Source organism: Manacus candei, unplaced genomic scaffold (assembly GCF_025592945.1).
Source record: "Manacus candei isolate 608988 ecotype Guabito, Panama unplaced genomic scaffold, ASM2559294v1 h1tg000024l, whole genome shotgun sequence".
In the NCBI taxonomy this organism is placed as follows: domain Eukaryota; kingdom Metazoa; phylum Chordata; class Aves; order Passeriformes; family Pipridae; genus Manacus; species Manacus candei.
In genome coordinates, this window is record NW_026138072.1 from 4,186,338 (window position 1) to 4,209,187 (window position 22,850).

The 22,850-nt window shown below is 36.3% G+C and overlaps 1 protein-coding gene across 2 annotated transcripts in view; it reads right to left on the reverse strand.

Moving 5' to 3' along the window:
* Window positions 1-22,850, reverse strand: part of CERT1 (ceramide transporter 1) — a 77,640-nt gene that overhangs the window by 51,940 nt on the left and 2,850 nt on the right. For both annotated transcript variants that reach the window (XM_051788178.1, XM_051788179.1), the window contains exons 2-3: window positions 21,901-22,035; window positions 3,283-3,399 (exon numbers count right to left, since the gene is read on the reverse strand). In XM_051788178.1, the coding sequence (XP_051644138.1) occupies window positions 3,283-3,399; window positions 21,901-22,035 (252 nt within the window). The remainder of the gene's footprint in view (window positions 1-3,282; window positions 3,400-21,900; window positions 22,036-22,850) is intronic.

Consider the following 22,850-nt stretch of genomic DNA (forward strand, 5'->3'; position numbering starts at 1 on the left):
TTTTGTCTCATAAAAGCCCATCTTCTCCTACTCTAAATCAAGTTTTTAGGTATAAAACTTGCATGAGATGAAGTAAATTAAAGAATGGATGAAGAGTTACTTTAATCTAAGGATCATTTAAGTGTTGATTATATAAATTCAAATGAAAAATGGGATTAACCTCCAGATTCCATGTAAATATGTTTTTTTCAGATCCCACCAAAGTTATACTGGAAAAATATAGTTTCTTAAATATTTTTCATACAAACTTCTAAAGAAATTATAGGATATAGCACTAACCTCTCAATGGAAATACAGAAACAAGACATTTGGAAACACATTTTTTAAGAACCATTAATAATACCAGACTGAATACTGGATTTGGACACTTATGGTTTACGTTAAATCCTATCAAACACTTACTCATGTGCCTACAGCACTTTTCTAAGGCTTATGGTGATAAGATTACTTTATATTTTTGTAAGAACAGTTAGAAGGAACAGATGCACCTCTGCACTTATATTTATCACACAAAGCTGCTACTGTATTATGAATACAACAGCATATTGCACTGGAAAAACATGCTACTAACTCTGACATTTCATTACATACTTTTAACTTGAGACAAAGATATTGTTACAAGACTGCATTAACTTTTGCTGTATTCCTTGCCTTTACTATTAAATGTTTTGGTGGTTTACTATTAAATGTTTTGGTGGTTTACTATTAAATGTTTTGGTGGTTTACTATTAAATGTTTTGGTGGTTTACTATTAAATGTTTTGGTGGTTTACTATTAAATGTTTTGGTGGTTTACTATTAAATGTTTTGGTGGTTTACTATTAAATGTTTTGGTGGTTTACTATTAAATGTTTTGGTGGTTTACTATTAAATGTTTTGGTGGTTTACTATTAAATGTTTTGGTGGTTTATTTAGAAGTGAGATGCCATAATATTTTCCTTTCCATTTAAGAATGAGAACAACTGTTATTTGCCTTAGATACTGTAAACACTGCAGAGTAAAAAGGAAATGAAAGAAACTGAAAAATGTCAAGTAGCCATGAAACTGCAAACTACACATACTGAAAAAGCCATAAGATTCAGAACAGTCAAGTCCAGTGTTACTACATTAGGATAGAAAGATACAAACTGAACTAGTTCTTGTCAATTCAGCATAAACAGAAGAATTTTATTACCACTTCCTACTTGTAGACATACTTTTCTTCTGTTTATATAACATTCCAGAACACCCTCACTCTTTGAAAAACAAGCAGAAAAATAACTTTATTAAAATAATGAAAAAAGCACTCATTAACCCTAAATACTGAAAAAAAATGTGTACTAGAATTAACCAAGAAACCCCTCATATTCTATTCCTTTAAATGTAAAAACAGAGCTCTGGTACAATTTATTGATTTATTTAAATAACTACCAAATTCTTGCAAAGTATGGAAGTTCAAACTGTCCAAACAGAAATCAGTATTAAAAGAAGCCTTATTTTTTGAAATGGAAAACCTGCATAATTAATCAGGTTTTTTCACAAAGGGAGGTCACTTTTGGAATGCTAGACCTTGTGCTCCTCAACAGTCACTAATGATCTGAAAAGAGGGTTGAATGAGACAACTTAAGCTTACCTTACCACTAATAACAGACAAAAAGGAATGCAAACAGATACCTCATGACAGGGGCTGAGCACTAATGCAGGAAAAACTTCAGTGTTGAAAAATACAAGTTGGTTTGGGTTTTTTTAAGTAGCAGAGAAAAACAATTTCAATTTAACACAGTGGCAAACTCTATTACCATTCAGTAATTCCATAATATGAGTTGGTGATTCCATAAAACCACAGCTCAGAACTCAGCAACACTTAAGGTGAACCTCACAAGAGGGGAAAAAAACCCAGCATGAAAATGGTTTGAAGTTGGGCTGAGCAGAGTTCAAGACAGGATTTGGGTTTTTTCCTCATTCATTCCTGCATGGTAGCATGCAACAACCCAGACTGCATTTCTGCTTATCTGGCTTCAGGTTAAGTTCTGCATTTCCCCAGCTGAATCATTCACCTAATCTAGTCTGAATTTTAGCCTAGGGCTATTGAGCTCCTTGTCCCCACAAAGCCATACCTGAAGACCACCAAGCCTGTAAAGCAGTTTTAGAAATGCCAGTGTTATGAATGTATAGCCAGCAACTTGTTCAATATATCCTCATGAGATGTGTCTCTAAGGTACTGCACTAGGAACAAATTTCAGTAGTTTGTCTCAAGAACACTCCATTGTTCACTTTTTATTTTTTCACTAGATGCAGAAAAGCATCCTGATTTTGTAACTTATTTTTTTCTGTTTTAATGTTATCTCTGTATCAAAGTGAAGGCAAAATGCCAAGCTATACAAAAAGGGATGAATAATCTAATTGAGATGATTTTTTTTTTAGAGAACCATTATCAAAAGGCAGCACTTTAAACTTAAGAACACGTACTGCTCATTGCAAGGAAGGTCCAATAAGAGGTGAAACCTCCTTATTACATGGAGTACTAATTTACACAACACTTTAAGAAGCTTAAGGTAAAAAGTCACATCTACTTCGACATCTATTTTAATTTGTATTCCTTCAACACCTGTACAACCCAGACTGAGAGATGCATTGTGCTAGCTATTGTAGTTAAATTCTACACCTTGGGACATTGCCTATCTTGTACCTGAAAACATAACGGATGTTTTATGTACTTTCTACCTGACCAAAAGGGCTTGAAGGTCAGCCAGTTTTATAATGAAATTAACTGACTTCATTGAAACACATAAGGAATAGATCAAGAAAGGTGAACCAAAATGCTGATGAAGAGTAGTGCCATAAGAGACAGGGAGACAAAAGCCAGTAATCAGACACTAAAAGCAGACAAATGATGAAAGAGAGGAGTCTAAAACCAGAATGATAACCTACGGGATTTGACTTTAAGACTAACAAGCTTAACATCTTGGATAGATAAGAAACAATTCAATAATCAGTGAGAAAGGATGAACAAAACAATGAAAAAAGTCACTCAAACATAATGCAAGCTTTTCTTGTTTCAAGCTAGGGCAGAAAGATTCACAGTTGTTAGCCCCCCATTTTCTAAAGTCTTATCTATGAAGAACAAGCAAATCAATTCCTTTGAACCATATTTAAACACACAGCTTCAATCTTGCAGCTTTTAGCTGTCATAAATACCTTCAATACTTTAATGACTGTACAGGGAAGCTTACAACTCTGCAAGCACCATGTTTGATCTAACAAGGGAGTGAGAAAGGAAAGCAGAAAACAAAACCCAGCATACCTTGTGTTGTTCTATTGCATCTACCCACTGTTGTCTGTGGTCTGGGTCCTGAGCTCGGAGGTACCAAACACTATCATTCACACTGATATCAAATCTGCATTCATCGAAGTCATGAGGCTGTGACAGAAAAGAGTGTAAGAGCAGACAAAATTAGCAACATGATCAATATTACCTCACAGATTATTTTGAAACTTAAACACTAATTAGAAAATCTAATCTATGTTGTCTTGAATTCATCCTAGATTCTAAATTCCGTTTTAAGAATTTGTCTCAAATAATGAACATACACTCTCATAATGAAAAATGCCGGTCTTCTGAAATAGAAAAGCCTGTTTAATATATAATTATTAAATAAAATTTTCATAAATAAATTCCACATAGAAATAAGTTTCATCTTTTCAAATGCTTCTAGTCCTTTAGCAAAATACCTACTATACAGAAAAATACACACACACATGTATATATACATACACACACACATTTTAATTTAAGAGCAGGACAAAAAAAGCATAACATTACTGCTATCTGTATTAATTTTAGATGGAATACATAGATCATAGCAAAAAGGTACCAGGATAGAACCATAAAAGTAGACCATAGCTAAACAGCAAGTCAGAGCAGGAACTTAAGGAAGCTGTGACATCCTCTGCCTCAACTGTTTTCACCAGGTATATTTCACAGATAAATGGGAGCCATGTGCAATCTTTTAAAAGTTCTCCACTCAACTGCATCTAACTTACAGTTCACGTGCCTTAAACGCTAATAAGCTTTTACCAGCATTACAATGAAGCTGGTAAGAAAAGTACAGCAAAAGAACACAATGATCTAATCTGCCCTGTATCCTAACACTGTCAGTTCAAAGTTACTCCTTAGCAAACATTCAGCTGAGCCCAATAGTCCCCACACCCTTCACCCTCGAAAATTATTCTTAGAGAAACATAACACAGATATTTCTAAATACCTTTTTGAATTTGAATGCAAATTAAAAGTAACTGTAGGAGGCTAACAGGCTCCAGGATTAAGGCTAGCGACGCGATCTAAAGGACCACAAATATTGCTACCAGATGCTAAAGATAAGTCTACACATGTAGGTAATATCCTTTACAACACATGAACCCCTCTGCCAATATATTCATCTTGCAGACTAAAGTGCTCATGAAACACTCCACAAAAGAAAACCTAAAAGCAAGTCTCATTTGTTGTGCACACCATTCCAGTGCTAGTGAGAATTTTTTTCAAAGAATTTGGAAATAAGAAGCTAGTTACACACTAAAGTATCTTTCTTTTTCTAAATATACTAAGGAAGGAGAAAAGCAGAACAGAATTCAAACTACAAAATTAAAAAATGAGGTAGAAAGTTTAACAAAGTACATTAGGTTTCATTTCGTTTTTGTTTGTTTTTTTTTTTTTTTTAAGGTTTCACATATTTGGTCAAGCATCTGAACCTAAGTTCAATTTAAAGAAATTTAAACTTTCCATGGGAAAAATCTCCAGCAAATGAAAAAACTGACAATCAAGTCAAACAACTGCAGCTACTAATTACCTAATACCTGCCCATTTCAAGTTAATACAATTCAAACAACTTTCAAAACTGGCTCTATACACCACTTTGGCTTCACTGAATCAGATAACGGGCATGTGAGAAGGGACATGTGATGGTTTGACCCTGGCTCTGTGCCAGGTTCCACCAAAGCCTGTCTGTCTCCTCCTCAGCTGGACAGGGAAGAGAGGTCACTTGGTTTGTTCAGCGTGGAGGAGACTGAGAGGAGACCCCATCACAGTCTACAACTTCCTCGTGAGGGGAAGTGGAAAGGGCAGGCACTGATCTCTTCACCCTCATGACCAGTGCTGGACTCGAGGCATGAGGCTGAGTCGAGGGGGGGGAGGTCTAGGTTGGATATTAGGAAAAAGTTTTTATTCAGAGGGTGGTTGGGTGGAACAGGTTCCCCAAGGAAATGGTCACAGCACCAAGCCTGACAGAGTTCAAGAAGTGTTTGGACAATGCTTTCAGGCACATGGAGTCACTCTTAGGCTGTCCTATGTAGGGCCAGGAGTTGGACGTGATGATCCTGATGGGTCCCTTCCAATTCAGCACATTCTATAAATCAGGTCTAGGGTTATATTCAGCTCACTGTACATATTACAAAAAATCCAGCTGATCAGGTGGTCCTATTAGACCAACTTGCTTAAAGATAAGAAATAACCACCTACAATGGTATGCTTTAAAAGGAAGTTAGCCAGGTGATACATAATTTGCTTTTGACAGATGCATGTTACCTATTTAACATCCCACAGTACTTATTAATTGCCTATTTTCCATATTTTTGGAAACTGAAATCAAACTCATTGCTGCTTCTTCTTTTCCTTTGTTTTTTTTTTTTTTTTTTTAAGACATGCTTCATTGTAGGAACCCTGTATTAACTGAACATGAAAGACAAAACACCTGATCTGCATGTGACCTGTTCTTTTCTTAACACAGAGCAAATCAGGTTGTTGTCGATTATCCCTTTTCTCAATTAGTAAGAGTTCACATTTCATTTTCATTGATAACTTGGCAGACTTCTGTATGTAACCTTTTGGTATCATCTGTTACATTCCCTTCCCCACTGAGCTATAGACAAACTTCCTTGGTTTCCCTCCTGCTATAAATGCTTTTATTGTTGTCTGTAGCTGCATCTAGCAGAGACCACCAAGTGTCATTCACAACTTCTCAGATCTGTCCGTTTTCCTTCTAACATCCTCCTCAGACGAGTCTGACCCTCTCCTTTACACCTGCTGGAAGCTTTTCCATTTCTCTTCACCTTCTTCCTGTAGACCTCAACTCACTACATTTTCATTTCATGCTGCTTTTTCGCACTCTGCAGCAGTTTCAAGCAGCATACATAAATAAATAGAGAGGGCACTGGGCAATAAAACCCAGACCAATAAGACACTGTGAATGGAAGAACCAGAAAACACTTATAGCATTTTCCAAGTTGCTTTTGGACAGACTTGTCTGTGGCAGAGGCAATCGCTGTGTGCACCAAGAGCTCCTTCTAGAGCCAGCATTAAAAAACCCCACAAAACCACCAAACAAAAAAAACCCCCCAAACCCAACCAAAACTCAGCTAAATCATAATTCTGTGCAAGAATATGCTGCAAGAAAGAGGACTCCAGCATCCCCAAACACCCTTTTGGTATGCCTTGTAATCTTTCTTCCAAGGCATCCACAGAGAATCCTGCAGAAACAAAGGCAATTGCAAGCATTCAAGTGTCCCAGATCCTTCTGTCCAAAACCAAAGGATAGTAGCTCTTAAATTCTAAACCAGCAAGAACAGTTTACATGAAGAAACACTTACTTGGCTACAGTTACTGAGGAAGTCAGTAGCCAGCTCAGGTCTCATGAGTCATAGCTGACTGCATTGCCACAAAATCCTTCCTGCTATGCAGCTGTAAAGCCTGATGTATTCATGAAACAAACTTCAGAGCAATATCTGCTTGAAAAACACTGGTTCGGGTGCTTAAGGCAAATCACACAGGAAAGTCTTAAGTGTTTTTATATACTTCATAACATGGAAGAGTACTCCATGGGAGGGAAAAAAGAAAAACACCTTGAATGAAGGAACTTTCACTTGCTCTTTCACTACTCCAAGTGGTATTAAAGGCATTTCTTGTTTTCCCTACAGAGGAAAGGCAGGGTGGTTCACAGCAGATACAACTCAAGCCTGCATATTACAATTATTAAAGTGGACTTCTGCCATTATTCCCACTGCAGAACTAAAACTTACCTAAGCTAACATTATTTTAAATTTTTGAAGGTTTTTTTTGTATTAAGAAAATACTGAGTGTGGAACTAGGACACATGACAAACAATAGAGGCCTACAGAAAATGAGAACTCCCATTCTTTATTCTCTCTCAGATCTGAATGCCTAGCTAGATGATAGCCTCTGTTGAATTTATGCTAGTGACACAGTTCTCAATTACTAAAAAGCAGTATCATATACTGCTATGAATATAATTGCAGTCTGCAAATACACTAGTGTTATACATTGCAATAGCATATATTAACTGAGTGAAGACAAGTATTGTACCTACCTAGTTCGGCAGTACATAGCTATTTATCCTCGAACTTTTGACATAGCAGCTTTTTGAAGGTTTATATTTGCAATGTTAACAATTAATTCTTTTCATATAGAAGAATAAAAAATTTAGTATAGCTGCACACTGATTTTGCCCACAGCTAAATGTGAAAACCTATTCAACTGCTGAATAAAGTTCCTGGATTTCTAAATTCCAGTCATATTTAAGCCAGATTCCATAAAACCTCAAATGCTCATTCTCATTCATCCTGCTAGACCACCACATTATTTACTTTTCTGTGGACTGCATAATCAGACATGATATCTTGAAAGAGAACTACATTCATAAAAGAATAATTTTAAAATGAAGGCAAATATTAAGTACTACTTGTTTTATTCCCTCTAAAAAAAATATTGCAAAATTGTGAGAAATCATTACTTTGGAAAAGGCATTTTGTGAAGTAATACATTTTGATTTACTTAATTTACTTAAAAGGTTTTACAAAACTCTCTTAATGGAAAAAGTTCGAATGATCTGAACTCCTCTGACAAGGAATAACGATTGTTAGCTTTCAATCACTATCAAAGACTTTAGTAGTAGCTATAAGCTAAAACATGAAACCTGATGTTTCCCCCTGCTTCTCTTAAAGCAACTCAAAACAAGTTGGCAGAACTTCACATTCTTTTTTTCAGGTAGGCTTGAGGAAACTGTCAGTCAAAAGTTACGTAACTGAAAATTGAGAAAACAAATTTAAGTTTTGGTAATCAAACTTCAGTTTTTCTTCAAAAAATGGCCTACACATGGCCATTATGGCCTTATATCCAAATACCTGAAGCTATTAAAAATACTAATACTCAGTCTTTAAGAAACAAAAAAGGCCTTATCTAAGTAAAAATGACTTAAGATTACTCTTCCTACATAAAACATAAAGTGTTTTTTATATTTCACTGATGCAAATGCTGTAGCCCACGCTTACAGACTTATGGGTTTTTTTCGCCTGTAGCATGTGCATAGGGACAAACCACTCCCCAGTCACTTCTCTTCCACTTAATAGACAAGTTGGTACATTCTGCCCTTTGCTTCTTCTGACAGGGAAGTACCGGAACACCACTTTGCAACTCTGATGTCTGTCTGCATGAACCTTCACATTAATAAGCCTGCAAAACTTTTAAACCAATTGCAGCTTAAATATGTCTTATGAAATTGGACATGAAAAGTTGTACCCTGGAAAGTGAGATGCAAGCCAAACTATCATAACCAATGCTTCCCAGTTCAAGAGAGCTAAACACACAATCTTTCCCATGTGAACCGTGTCACTGTCCTATAATGCAAGGTACAATTTATCTACTGGTTGATTTTTCCGCTATTCCCATGGAATTCAGGAAAAATTGTCCCTTTTCCACCATTCTTCAACTTCCTGAAATCCTCCAGTTACAAGGTACCTGAACAAACTACCACTTCCTTTAAAAAAAAAAAAAAAAAAAAAAAAAAGATGTTCAGAGCAGTTACCACAAAAGCTCATAGGTCATTCAATGGGTTCTGGACCTGGAGGTATTCATTCAAATGCCAAAAACACCTCTATCCTCTCTAGTTTCCAACAGGAAATCCAAGAGATCATTCCTGGATAATACGGATAGGACAAGAAAGGATAGAGGGGCACAAGCAATTATTAGAATATAATAAATGGCATCTTTTACATCGTATTACTTTTGAAACAGACATAAGTTTGAAAGAGGACTGTATTCACACACAAGCAAGGGAACATCCTCACAACAGAAGGCAGCAAACTAGACAAAGGAAGAGATGTGCATGTGACAATTTTCAATGCAATGGACAAAACCAGTATCCTATGTTAGAGAGAAAGCATAACATCTTATACGATGAGCTTTAGAAATACAGTGCTGAGCACCTTAAAAGGTAGCTTACCTGATGCAACAGAAAAAGGGAAAGTGATATAAGGTAGCAGGTAACAAGGTCAAATAAAGAAAAAAAATGTCTTCACTCCATGATTTTCAGTAAGCAGCGTGTATCAAAATAAGAAAAACACTGCAGTTATTGAGAAGTGAGACTAATACCAAAGTGTGTACTTTGACTGTGGGAACAAATAAAAAAAAGAACCTATTTGATGCCAGAAAACTCATATGAGCGCTTCTTATATGTACCTATGTTGAAGTGCTAACCAAACAGAGATAAAAAGTTTAAGATTTGTGCTGTATGATTGAAAAAATTAGTTTTAAAAGTACATATGAAAACTCTGTTTCAACTCCTATGAAAAACCAGCTTGGAATTGGCAAGGCCTGTGATTAGTTAGTTGGAAAAAAGCATGAGGAAAATCTCAGCCAAGTTTTGAAAAGTGCACATCTTAAAATAATTTTTGAGAGTATTTAATTCATGACAGATCCAAACTGTGAAGAAATTATGTCCTCTGACTAAAAAATGTAAAATGGTTGAAAATATGCTAACCTATAGAAAAAAAAAAAAGAACAGAAAGAAAGTGAAATGAAATACCACTGAGATGATTTAAAAGTTGTATTCTATATGATGAATAGTATGTAAATTATCAATGGAAAAATCCTTTAAGCTGAATCATAGTATGTGTTTTATCAAATAATATTATGCTTGGTTAGAATTTTACCAGACAAGACAGGTCTACAAAACACTGGATTTTGTGCAGTATTAAATACTAAGAACAAGTATTTCTCAAGTTACTTTATTTCTTTATGAGTCACTGAAAAGCTCATGGGTCAACATAAAGACAGGGAGATCACTCACTTCCTGCCAGCAGGGTCAAACTTGGTGAAAATTGATTTAATTTGTGACCAATTAGAGTTGGATGGTGAGAAACGAGACAAAACTAAAAATGCAGGCACAGGGGATGGGGCATGAGGGCTGTGGTCAGTCACTAATACTAACTCTGCCACTCCTTCCTCACACTCTTCACCTGCTCCAGAAATGATTTTGTCCATTGCTGCAGTTCTTCAGGGTAAATCTGTTCCAGCACGGGCTTTTCAGAGACTGCAGCCTGTGTCAGGATATATCCAGCTGCTATTGTTGGGTCCTACACAGGCTGCAGTGCGGTCATCTGGTTTGGTGCAGTTCTCAACACAGTCTACAGGGAAATGCCTGCACAGTGGTCTCCTCCACAGGCTGCAGGGGACCTCTGCTCTGTGGCTGGAGCATCTCTTCCTGCTCTGAGCTGTTTCTCACACTTTTTCCTCACTCCTCTCTTTCTCACACATTTCTGAGTGGTATTTTGGCCCCCTGACTATGTTTACCTTGAGGTGTCACCGCAATGGCTGAGGGGCTCAGCTGTGCCCTGTGCTGGGTCCAGTGAAGCTGACTGGAACTGGCTGTGTTCATTGCAGGACAACCTGGAGTCTCCTCACAGAGGCTGCCTGGCAGCCCCCAGCTTCACCATGTTCACTTAGTGTAATCATAAAAGTTCATCAAGATCTTTTTATCTCTATGACTTCTTTTTGAAGACACTTGGCTTTAGAAGTATAACATTAAAGTTACTGAAGTAATTAATTTTGCAAGGGTTTTTCACTTTTTATATCAATATCTACCCCAGATCTAACTGCCAAGATAGAGCAACTTGGAGAAAGCACTATACTCCATTGTTTATATTTCATTAAAAATGTACTGAAACCCTTCAAAATGTTGCAAATTCTAATCCCTCTTACCTGTTGTATTTGCCCCCTGCTGCCCCAAGAAAAGTCAAGGGGAATTAGGTCTGTCAAAATTCACAACGCAAAATTCTGGTTTCCCTTTCCAAGTTCCAAAATCCAAGCAAAACCCAACAGAAACACTGCACTACAATGTCTTGACTTTCCTTGTTACTCTTAACCAAGAAGAACCCACTTTTTAGTTGCATTGGCTGGCTGTAATTTTTGTACAGGGTATAGGAAAACCTTATTGTGAACAAGCAAATAAACAGGACAACTCTATGCCTACCAAAACAGTGATGAGCCTTTGAGGGGCCAAATATGGGCTAATTGCTTATTGTTCATCACCACATTTAAAAGAATTTACACATGTAGGAAAAAAACTTCCTTAGAAATAGGCTTAAAAATATAAAGGCCTATTAAAAATTTTTACATTCTTTCCCACTAATATTTCACTTCAGGTCTTAAGTTAGCATATTTGCTTTTCAAAATGATTTTCAACACTTATTATTCTTTTAAATAATAATCTTATCTTTCCAAATCTAACTAAAGTAACGGCCAGTGAAAGCAGCAGCATGATGAGCAGAATTTAGAATTAGTTTGGTAGCGTGCTATGCAAACTTTAAAATTAGCTAGGTTTAATCCATTGCAAAGAACTTCTCTCATTGAAGAATCGCCCTTTCAAGTCTGGATCAAGCATATATTATACATAGTACTTTAGCAGTGAAACCACATTTGAAATTTGAAATTTGAAACCCAAAGTTCTCAAGCATAAACGTGGTCAATCTGGTTTTCTGCACACCTGCTGAAGAGGTTCAGATGCAGAAGCAATTGTATAGAAATAGTTTTAAGATTTTTTGTGATGAATCGTCTATCTCGCAGTATAATATCTTACAGTACATGATTTTTTAAATTAATATTTAATCAAATTATTTCCCGGTTAATAAAATGGAATTACTATGTAGTATCAAGTCATGCTGTATTGGTTTATATGTAAACACGCCTCTGACATGTGCTTCAAATGCCTACTGAAAAAAAAAATTACTTGTAATAGCAAGACCTAGAGTGTAACAGAAGTGGACTTGAAATGTCAGCTAAACTTTAGTCGAAGACATGTAATGGCACTGTGTTACTAGAAGAAAGAGGGCAAGACTGAAACAGTTGTAAGTCAGCATGTGCATGCAGCTGTCACCTTAATCCACTAGTGACTACGTACAAGATCCCTGGATTAGTGATTCAGTATTAACAGATTTAGATACACAGTGTGAGAAATGAGGATATAACTAATAGGCCTGTCCTGTTTGACCAGTCTGAAGAATTCAAAACTTGAACTAATTCAAAACTGGCCTTTAGAGCTAAGTATCAGCTAATGAGTCCAGTATATGAAATACTGGAAATGGAAGCGTATACATTGTTGTCTTGGTGAGAACCAAATCAGAGAACTGAGTCCCCTGAAGAAAAACTCATATGATACTTCTCAGGCTTCCATTTGGAGGAAAATTTAATTGCGTTTATCCAACACCTACATGCATCAGCTATGGAAAAAAAACACAAACAGAATGATACACCATACAGAAAAACATCAGTCTAGAATTGTTTATCAATCACCAAATTAAACTGCTTAGGAATCCCATCATACACAGAAGGAAGATAGAGTTACTAAGGAGGCAGGAAGCCAGGTAACTTTGTATCAACTTCAGAGAATGCAGAAACATTGTGTGCATCACTTTTTTAAAAGGTTATTTGTATAATATTTTTATAGCAGGAATCACCTATGCACTGCTGCACTCCTAAAATAACTATTTGTGTATTGATAGCTTCATTGTACCTTGCATGATGCACTGCTGCATGGCACAGAAGACCCAGCGGCACATACACCAGCAGCAACAGAACAATACAGATTTCACAAGAAAACCATGAGCAAGTATCCAGAGAAGGTACTCAACCCTAGGAGAAAAACAATGTTTCACAGCACTACTATTTGCTGGTGGAGAGACTAGAGCATTCTGGACTTAGATTTATGGTGATGGGACTGGAAATTCCAATTTCAGGAAATCAGTGGAGTTGCAGCTAAAACAGAGGCCTGCTGTACCTGTGAAGGCAGCACACTACAATTTAAGATTAGCTTCATTTGAATACAAACATAAGCAACTTAACATAGTACAACTGAATAAGCATTTCCATAAATGCAGTATTAATATTATTAGCAACAGAACTTATGCTAACTATGCAAGTCCAAGTCTTGATCCGTAAGGCTCATTATCAACATCTTATGAAAACTGGCTCTATGAACTAGACCTTGGTACCAGATGTCTCTTTACGATATAAAATTTAAGCATGTGATATCAAAGATCTTAAAACTATGGACATAGATGAAAAGCAGAGGCCTCCAGAACCATAAACAACTCCTTAATGATCAGATACTGGTCAGTGAAAACATGCAACCCCCAGAGCCGGGAAGGCTGTTTTTGCTCTTGGTGGGAGCAGGTACTCCAGAGGAAAAGAAAAAACCTAACAATTGAGCAAAAGGGTAAAGAAGCAAAAAGGTTGCAGTTTGGGATAGGAACTCCTCTCCAGCATGACACCACATGCAGTCCAGGGTCATGCACCTCAATCATTTTATAAAAGATGGTTACAAAAAATCCTAATTCGGTGGGGGGAGGTGTTGGCAGAAGATGCCTACTTGAGTTCTGTCCCTGTCCTGTCACCTCCTCCCACCCCTTACTGAAGAGCTCTTAAATCAGGTTAGGTTAACCTCAGCAACTAGGACCATCGAGAACAAGGATATCAGGCTAGCTACATGATACTGGTACTACATGGTACCGAATAGCTACAGCTAATTTAGGATATGTCAGATATACAACTGACTGCTTTGAACACATAACAATAATAGTTAGTGTGTAAGAACTAATGTGTAGCAATAATTAATAACATGTAAGAACTAATTAAAAGCACAAAGCATGTTGCTAATGAATGTCAGCCTAAAAATGCCAGCCTTTCATTCTAAACTTAAAATTGACCTGAATTGTCAGTTTAAATTCTTTCATCACAGCTTCCTCTAATTACTTCATATATTTATATATTTTTGTACATATATATCTATACACACAATTAGTTCTGAAAGAGCTTAAAAAGACAGCTTAGGAAAAAGAGTATCATCCTTAAAAGGCAGCAACTTAAAAAGCTTTAAGAATATATCAGACACCAGTCACAGTACAATCAGAGTTAAGTGCCTGGAGACATGGGGTAGTACATTCTGTTCCAACTAGTCCTCTTAACTGAGCAAAGATGGACCTCAATCAGTTGAGTGGAAAGACACACTAAACAGATTTCAGAAGTGGCTGAAGTTCGCCAGACTACTTGATCTAATTCACATTGATCAGAATTCACCCGGAACAAGAGAAAAGCAGCAACTAAAGTTTATGCCCAAAGGAGAAAAAACATGAATTAGGAGAAGGAGAAAACAACACTCAACTAATTATCTATGAAGAATTATTCTCCATGTATGGACAAAAATGAAAGGCTGGTAAGACAGTGACTTCAGAAAGCAACTAAAACATATGGTTGAGTGCAGCTGCATATTAGCAAATAAAAAAAAGTATTCTGACCTTTCAACTTAATCATTCTATGCATATCCAAAAGTGAGGTCCAATATTGCACAAATCCTAAATAGAGCTGTTGAAAACATCATTAATGGCTATCACAAGACACATCAGATAACCAACAGTGAGTTGCCTAGGAGGACTATTGAGCAACACTACAATGCTGGACGGAGTGACACATGAACCAACTGTATCCATGAACAAGAAATCAACTATTAATCGAACTTATGAAAATGCACAGAAATTCAGATTGAGCAAGAGTAAGGATTGCAAATACAATAGAAAAAATTGCTGAGTTTTAAAATCATAGTTAGCACCTAATGCAAACACTGAATATTTAAGACTTCATGTAGCATCTGTGAGAAACGCTCCACAGCATGAACCTGCTCCAACATAAACCGCGGGCAGGAATTATGATCCTGAAGTGGATGTCAAATAACGAACAGTGTTAGAATTTAACTATCTTAATAAAAAGTCATGTGGGGGAACAATATTCTCACTGATAATAAGAAGTTGACGGAAGTACTGGTGGATTACAGCCCTAATTTCAAGTGTGTGGTAACACATGATTATATTCAAGTACTAAAGACTAATTCTTCAGCAATATTAAGTAATCCTAAAATATTTGCTTAATACACATTACAGATTTTTTTTCTTACATCTTAATCATTATGGAATCTTCATCATAGTACACAGAACAGCCTCACCTAAGTTGATCTAGGTGTGTATTTTTCCATTTCTGACAATTTCTTCAATACACACTATCAATCATCAATTCCTCCACCATGCCAAATAATTGGTTTTTGCTTGACAAGGATATTAGCACTTTATAGCACTTGGATATATACTGGGCAATGTTCTCATATTTTCACATTAACCCATCAATGGCTGGTTCAGATAACTCACATGCATACACAAATTTGAACAGAGGATGTGAGTGCTAAAACTAATTGTCCAGGAGAATCCCACATTTCAAGCAACTTCTGCCTGCTGCACAAGCAGCAGCCCAGTATCATTATCTCCCAGGCATTACCTCCTTTTCTCTTCTTCACTCTCCTGTTGCTCTTTGGCATTTTCCTCTTCAGAAAAGAATCACCTCTGGCCTTTCACATATGAGTAAGTACTCTTGGCCACATTTGCCTCTATTTAGAATATCTGTTTCCCATTTAACCAAGATCTTCCACCAGTCTGGATTTAGCTACTTGATTATTTGAGGCACACACCAAAGCCTAAAAGTACTAATTGCCACGTCCTAAATAAACCCTTATCTAGTTAGGGCTTGTATTATATGTCTTAGTTTACTCAGGCCATCTTTTTAGTAGCAATTATGGTTGAGGAAGCACTTTATCAAATTACAGAAAATTAATTATTCAATTAAATGCTCATCACATCATACTAAACCAGATTGTTTTCCAACCTCAGACAGTTGGAAAAAATATTTTCCCATGCAATTAGCAATTATTACAAATTTACTGCTAGTGTTTCTGCCCAGGGCATAGATTTATAGCTTCGTTTTCTTAATAAAAGCTTTTACCAACTAAACCCTATCACTTCTTGTTCAACTAAACTAGCAACAGACTGAATCAAACCTATCAGTGGACAAAAACTGCAATTACAGCATTTTTTTATCATAAGCAGGTCTGTTATCAAGAACAAATTTTGAAGCAGTAGCTAGAAATGAACAAATCCAAAGTTTACCCATATTAGTTATCCAAGTGGGTCCACTTCTATACATTACCACACTATCTGAGTCAAAGACACATTTGACATGGTATAAAACGCAAAAGAAACACAGCAACATACCATTCATGTCAAGGTGAATTTTTGAAAGACTACTTTGAAAGACACAATTCGTCATGCTCCCAAGAATATTTGTCTAGCACTGACACCTTCTTCAACAAAAACCACACATCTTTTTTCTAAAACTTAGATATCTGTAAGGTCTGAAGTTTCAGTGAAGAAAAACTCTCATTGGAAGGTTCTGTGTAACTTGTAAATCTGCTTTTAAAAATGTCAATCTCTACTTCCTCTCACAAGTGCCCAATTATTAATGGTGGCCAATGTTGTACTATAAATATAATAGAAGTACTATGAAGAAGGGCAGCTGTTCAGCTAACCTATCTCTAAAAAGTGGGGTAAGTTTTTTAATTTTAGTGGCTGATTACTGGAAACAAACATGTCGCACTCTCTTCAGACTATATATAATGAAATGGAAAGCTTAAAATTGAAAACTACCAGTTTAGCTCTTTCATTATAGTGTTCTTGTTCTTTCAGCAGACTAAAACTAACACATGTTTATATCTGCCCTAATTTATAAAATGAATATTTATGAAGTTCTTTACAACAGCAATTTATTACAACTTAGGGGGGAAAAAGCTAAGACAACTCACTAAGCCGTCTCTCTGCAGACTTCCATTTTCTTTTCTTCTTGCTTCTCCTGAGCTCCAGATATTCACAGCAGATACTCAAAACCCTCACCTTTTAGAAGTTCATTCTGAAGGTAAATGGCTTGCTGCAATTTGTATATTAATACAAAGCATCACTACTGCCTTCTTAAAGCAACTGTGCCTTTGAATTAAGTGTTTCTTAAAAAAAGAAACCAACAAACTAGTTTACTTGAAAGTATCTCCACTATGTAAACTGAATTTTTTGCTCAGTCCTGGTTCAGGCGCTTCCACAGACCTGTCTAAACATCTTGTTACAACACAATAAAAACAAAGTGTTCTAAAAAACCCCAAACTAATAACCAATAGCATGTTTCCATAAAGATTTTGATATCAGTGTACATCACTGCAGCATAACCTAAGCCAAGAAAAAATCACTGCATCACAGGTATTGCATCTTGTTTAAGTAACCAAACCAAAAAGTTTTTCTACATCAGTAATATAGACAGGAAGGAAGATGAAGACTAACCACTGGATTAAAACAACATGGCAAGTTGAAGAAAAGCTGAAGTTTTAAGTTGAAACTCGAGGTTTTGGACCTCCTCCTCTGTAGGCAGTCACCTCTAGTGACAAAAAACACAAAGTTCACACATGGCTGACTTTAAGCGTTCTTAAACTTTATCAAGCATGACACTTCTCTAAGCATTTTTCAAGACTGTCTGTATGGGTCCATGCAGAAGAGCTATCCTGACCAGGCAAATCCTTTCTGGAAAAACCCTAGAATTCACCAGATAAACACTTCATTGTTAAGAATTTATAAAGAGATTTGAGAAGCTATTAATATAAATTACTACCATGATTAAATCAGTGATGGCATTGCTGCAAGACTGCCTCAAGTGGGGGTCACAGCATGCTGTTCTTGACTTATCATGCTGTGATTACATTAGTTAGTCATGTACAAGTCACTCTGTACAACAGTGGTGACGACACTATATGAACAGACACAGTAATCAAGGCAAAGAAAATACAAGCTGAAAGACCTGTCCCCCTGAAAGTTGAACTTCCAGGTCTACAGAGTATTTTCTTTGTTCTTTTAATAAGAGTCCCTAGACCTTCCAACTCCAAAACTGAGTCCCAAAGGTCCACCTCTACAGGACTTCCATGGATCCACTCTTAATCACGCGCACAGAATTAATTCTCCATTGGAAGTTTGACTTTAGGAATGAAAGAACTACGAAGTTTTAAGATAAAGAAGAGTGTCTTTAATAAAGACCATCTGGCACTGACAACCACCTACCAAAGTTACTTAGTATGCTGAGATTAATACAACAAAGCTTAAATTTGTCCATATATCAACTTTTTATAACACCCATAATTTCCTCTCATCCATTGACTACATAGCAGAACTTTTAACTTGAGTTTCAGCTTCTACCCTTTTATAAACCAACTAAACACCTTTGAGATGTTTTTTCTTAGTTGGATAAAAGCAACTCAACATCATATAATGACTTTCATTGTCCTTCCACAAACCTAATTCACACGGCCAGTTCTTGATGGTTCATTACTTGAGATAATCCAGTGAGTATACAATAAATATTCATCCTTTAGTGCTTTCTTCCAGAAAAATCAGCCCTTTTGAGCCCCAGGAGTTAATATAGCAAGTAGTCCAACCAGATCCCATATTTTTCATTCAATTAAAGACTACTGTCACAAGACCATACCTGTTCTGGAGGTATGACAATATAATTCTGCACTTGAAACACCCAAAAAAGCTAATTTAATTAGTCTGCCTTTCATCAAATAGAGGGGTGAGACGAGTGTTTTACAAAATATCCCTGTAGAATTATCTATCAATCCCTAACCAATGCAATACAAATGATAAAACAAGAGGAGAAACAACTGTGGGTTTCTGCATACAAGATTCATGTCTCAATTAATATTATGACTTAGAATTAGACTGATCTTCATTGCTGGAAGTACGGTAAGACTACTCAGTGACAGCAGCTTTCCAAACTTATGCTTATACATCAACAAAACATGGACATTCTGTAATAGGAGTAGAATTAACTATGCACAGAAAATCATTACATTCCCCCCCGGATTCAAACACGCATACCTAATCTGAGTGCCTAAAAGAAAGCTTCATGAAACTCCAACCACCTACAAAGAAACATTACAGCCACGAACAACATCTCATATTGCTCATGTCCTGCATGGTACTGAAGGAAGACTTACTGAAATACACCAGGTTAGGACAAAAGTAGTTACTACATCTGTCTTTGGATAGCAAGATCAAGGGAAACTGAACTTACAGTATAGTGAAAGATTGATGAAAAATATTAAAGATTAAGATCCCAACTACATCAAATCAGTTCAACTGACATTAAACCAGTAAGAAACCTGACTTCCCTTCCCTACCAAAGTAATCACAACCCATGCAGTAAAGAGTAAGTTCCACTGACCGCAATGGTAGTTGTCACATATTGTCATCTCAACACTGACTTTAGCAGCTTGGTGTTCTATGCATTTAAATACATACTAGAAAGCTTATAGTTAGTAAAGACATTACAAGGACACAGAATAAAGATTAACTATCTACCTCAGGAAGAATATTTTAAAAATTTACATTTAAGTATAAGCAATTTTCAATTGAAAACTTAAGTTAAAAAAAAAATTCAATTTGATACAAAACTATCAAACCAGAAGCATTCATGCTAAAACTCTGACTTAGAAGTATGAATTCTGAAAAACTAAGAGATAGAATATTCACAGGACAGTTTCGAAAGCATATTTCTACATCCTAGAGACATGATCCAATGGTATTCCTGGATCTTTAAAATTTACACAACAATAATTTTAATTGCAATTAGAAATAATTAACAGGAATTTACTAGCTTTCAGGGATACCATCTCAAACTACAGTCAAGCAATTAGACTGTCAAATACCACTCAGAAAGCATGAACTTGAACGAAAATGGAACAACTAAAATATCAGATTAACTTTTAAAATTGTGGACACTTTTAATTCTTTCTCAATGTAGTCAAGAAGTTCAGGAACTGAAAACTGAATGCAACAATTCAATTCCAAGTTACCACATGTAACAAGTGCCAGACAGAAGAGTCAAAAATTACCTGTAAGACGTTCCAGTGTTACATAATTACTAGTCAGAATACATGCTCGCCAACTTCGCTTTACAAACTGCAATGTATCAAAACATTCCAGCAGAAATGGCAGCATCACTATAACCTCTCACTCCACCACCACAAGTGGAATTCAGGATGCTGAGATGTGCTCTACAGTGTGCTTCCAGATGTTCTTTCATCAACATGCTTGCCAGCACCTTCCTGTCTCTTCCTGGTTGGCATGCTAAGCCTCTTGCTAGTGAACTTGAAAACTTTTTGGAAGTCCTGAGCAGAGGCTAAGTCAGAACTCCTAGAGACTGTTGTTATGTATGATAAATTCCTGATTAAGCAACATCTTGAGCAAGTTTAAAAAGTTTAAGCAGTTTAAAAAACAGTTTTAAAATACATTAGGTGATCTGTTTCAATTTATAGAGGAGTATGATACCTGTCAGACATATATATGTAAAACTCTCCTTTCCTTCACAAGCTTTTTTTCCAAAATGCATATGGTTGATGTTATCAATACAGTTTTTTTTTTCAAACCAAGATGTGTTTATTAAAATTCTAGTTGTTAGCTGATTATTACTAAGAAAGAGAATACTTCTCATTTGTCATCTTTAATTCGGTTTGAAAAAAACCCCACATATTTGGTGGAATAAGAATATAAATAGTAAGATTTAACACTATTACTCTAGGAATTTGTGTGCTAGACAGAAGTCCAGCTCTTTTTACCTAAATCACATAACTGGACTGACTATTCAATGGTACTGCAGAAAAGCTACAGTATGCTTTTTGACAAGCACTAGTCATAATGCATATCCATAATTCTGGAAGCCAAAAAAGCAAATTTTTTTTCTTTATCTAAGACAAATTCACCTTTATGAGATTTCATACTATTGTAAAGATTGGAAAAGACCTCTAATATCATCGAGTCCAACCACCAACCCAGCACGACCACCACATTCACCATTAAACCATGTCCTCAAGTTCCATCATATCCACAGGTTTTTTAACACTGCCAGGGTCAGTGACTCCACCACTTCCCTGGACACCCTGTTCCAATGTTTTATAACCATTTCTCTGAAGCCATTTTCCCTGATATCTAATCTAAACCTCCCATGGTACAACTTGAGGCCATTTACTCTCGTCCTGCAACTTGTTATCTGGCAAACTAGACTTGACTAAAATCTCCTTTCAGGTAATTGTAGAGGGCAATAAGGTACCCCCTGAGCCTCCTTTTCTCAGGCTAAACAATCCCAGCTCCCTCAGCCAATCCTCATAAGACTTGTGCTCATTTATATGTAGGCTCTTTACCTCTTATCAGTGTATTCTGAACCTTCTTTTACAGCAACACACAAACTTGTTCAGAGCAAGCACGTTTTAGAAGAAATTTTCCCCTTGGAAACATTCTACAGAGTCATATTCAGAAAGTACAGTCAAACCTTCTCTCTCTAGTGCAAAGACTGTGAAAGATGGCACCTCCTCTGGGAAGTTGGTCTGGGGCCTGGGAAAAAAATGGTGCAGCCTTCAGAGGCAAACAGTATCTCTACCCACAAAAACCTCTAATGTAAGAAACAAAATGCTGCTCACTGAAGCCACAAATGAGAACCGCTTGTTTTCTTATTAGGAACTCCTTGCCCTGCTTCACAGTGTTCCACTGACACCACTCACTGTCATAAGCAGATGACCTAAGAGAATTAGCCATACCCATATTTCCTTTCACCAAATACAAACATATAACACCTCAAAACATGAAATAATGGCAATAATGAAATAGTACTTACTGTAATCACAGCCTTGCTCAGACAGATAGAGCCTCTGCAGCCATACTCAGTTTCATCTTCAGACTTGTAATAACTGAGTGTGTTGCTTTTCAGAACTACCCATCGATCCTGCCACCCATGAATGTAGTTGGTCCACTATAAAAAGAATTTCCAAAGATCAGCTAATAGAAACATAACAATAAAAGGAAGTAAAATGGATATTTTTCAGGCTTTTTGAGCACCTTCAGAAAAAAGCAACTTATTTTTACAAGTTCTTCCCAACTGAGAACTTTTTTCTACTCAGAGCTCCTAGAATAATTTTACAAACTCCTAAAGGTACAAAAACTCAGTTGTCCCAAAGAGTCAATATAGAGACAGATGTCTTGACTGCAACTGCATTGCCAAGGCCAGTTACAATAAAGATAATAAACATACTGATAGTACAAATTGAGGAAACTGGGGAAGGGAGAAAAATCAAACATTAACTACTAAAGAGAATTTAGGTACCTGATATAAAATTGGGAGTTAGGTCAAAAGACTTGAAGGGAACATGAAATAAATTTTATATAAAATGTCATATAAAGTTCTCTTCATAGAAATAAAATCATGCCATTATCTCATGATACAGTAAATAACTATTGTGCCTAGAGGAATCAGGTTTTTATCAATTTAACACTGCTTTAGGTTTTAATTCTAACCACTTTCACAAAGAAGATACTTGCTTATCAGCAGACATTCAATCATGCTTTTGCTGTTCAGATTTTTCTAGGGACTTCACATTCACACATGGAATAAAACCGATTTTTCAGGAACAAATTCTGGATTAATTCTAGAGAGATGTAGTAAGAAGTGACTAAAAGTTCTGATTATTAATCTTATCTTTGCAACATCTTCCCAACTGCATTTTGTAGAATCATATCATACTGACAGCAAATCAGGACTATCCTATAATTCTGACAATACACTGGGCT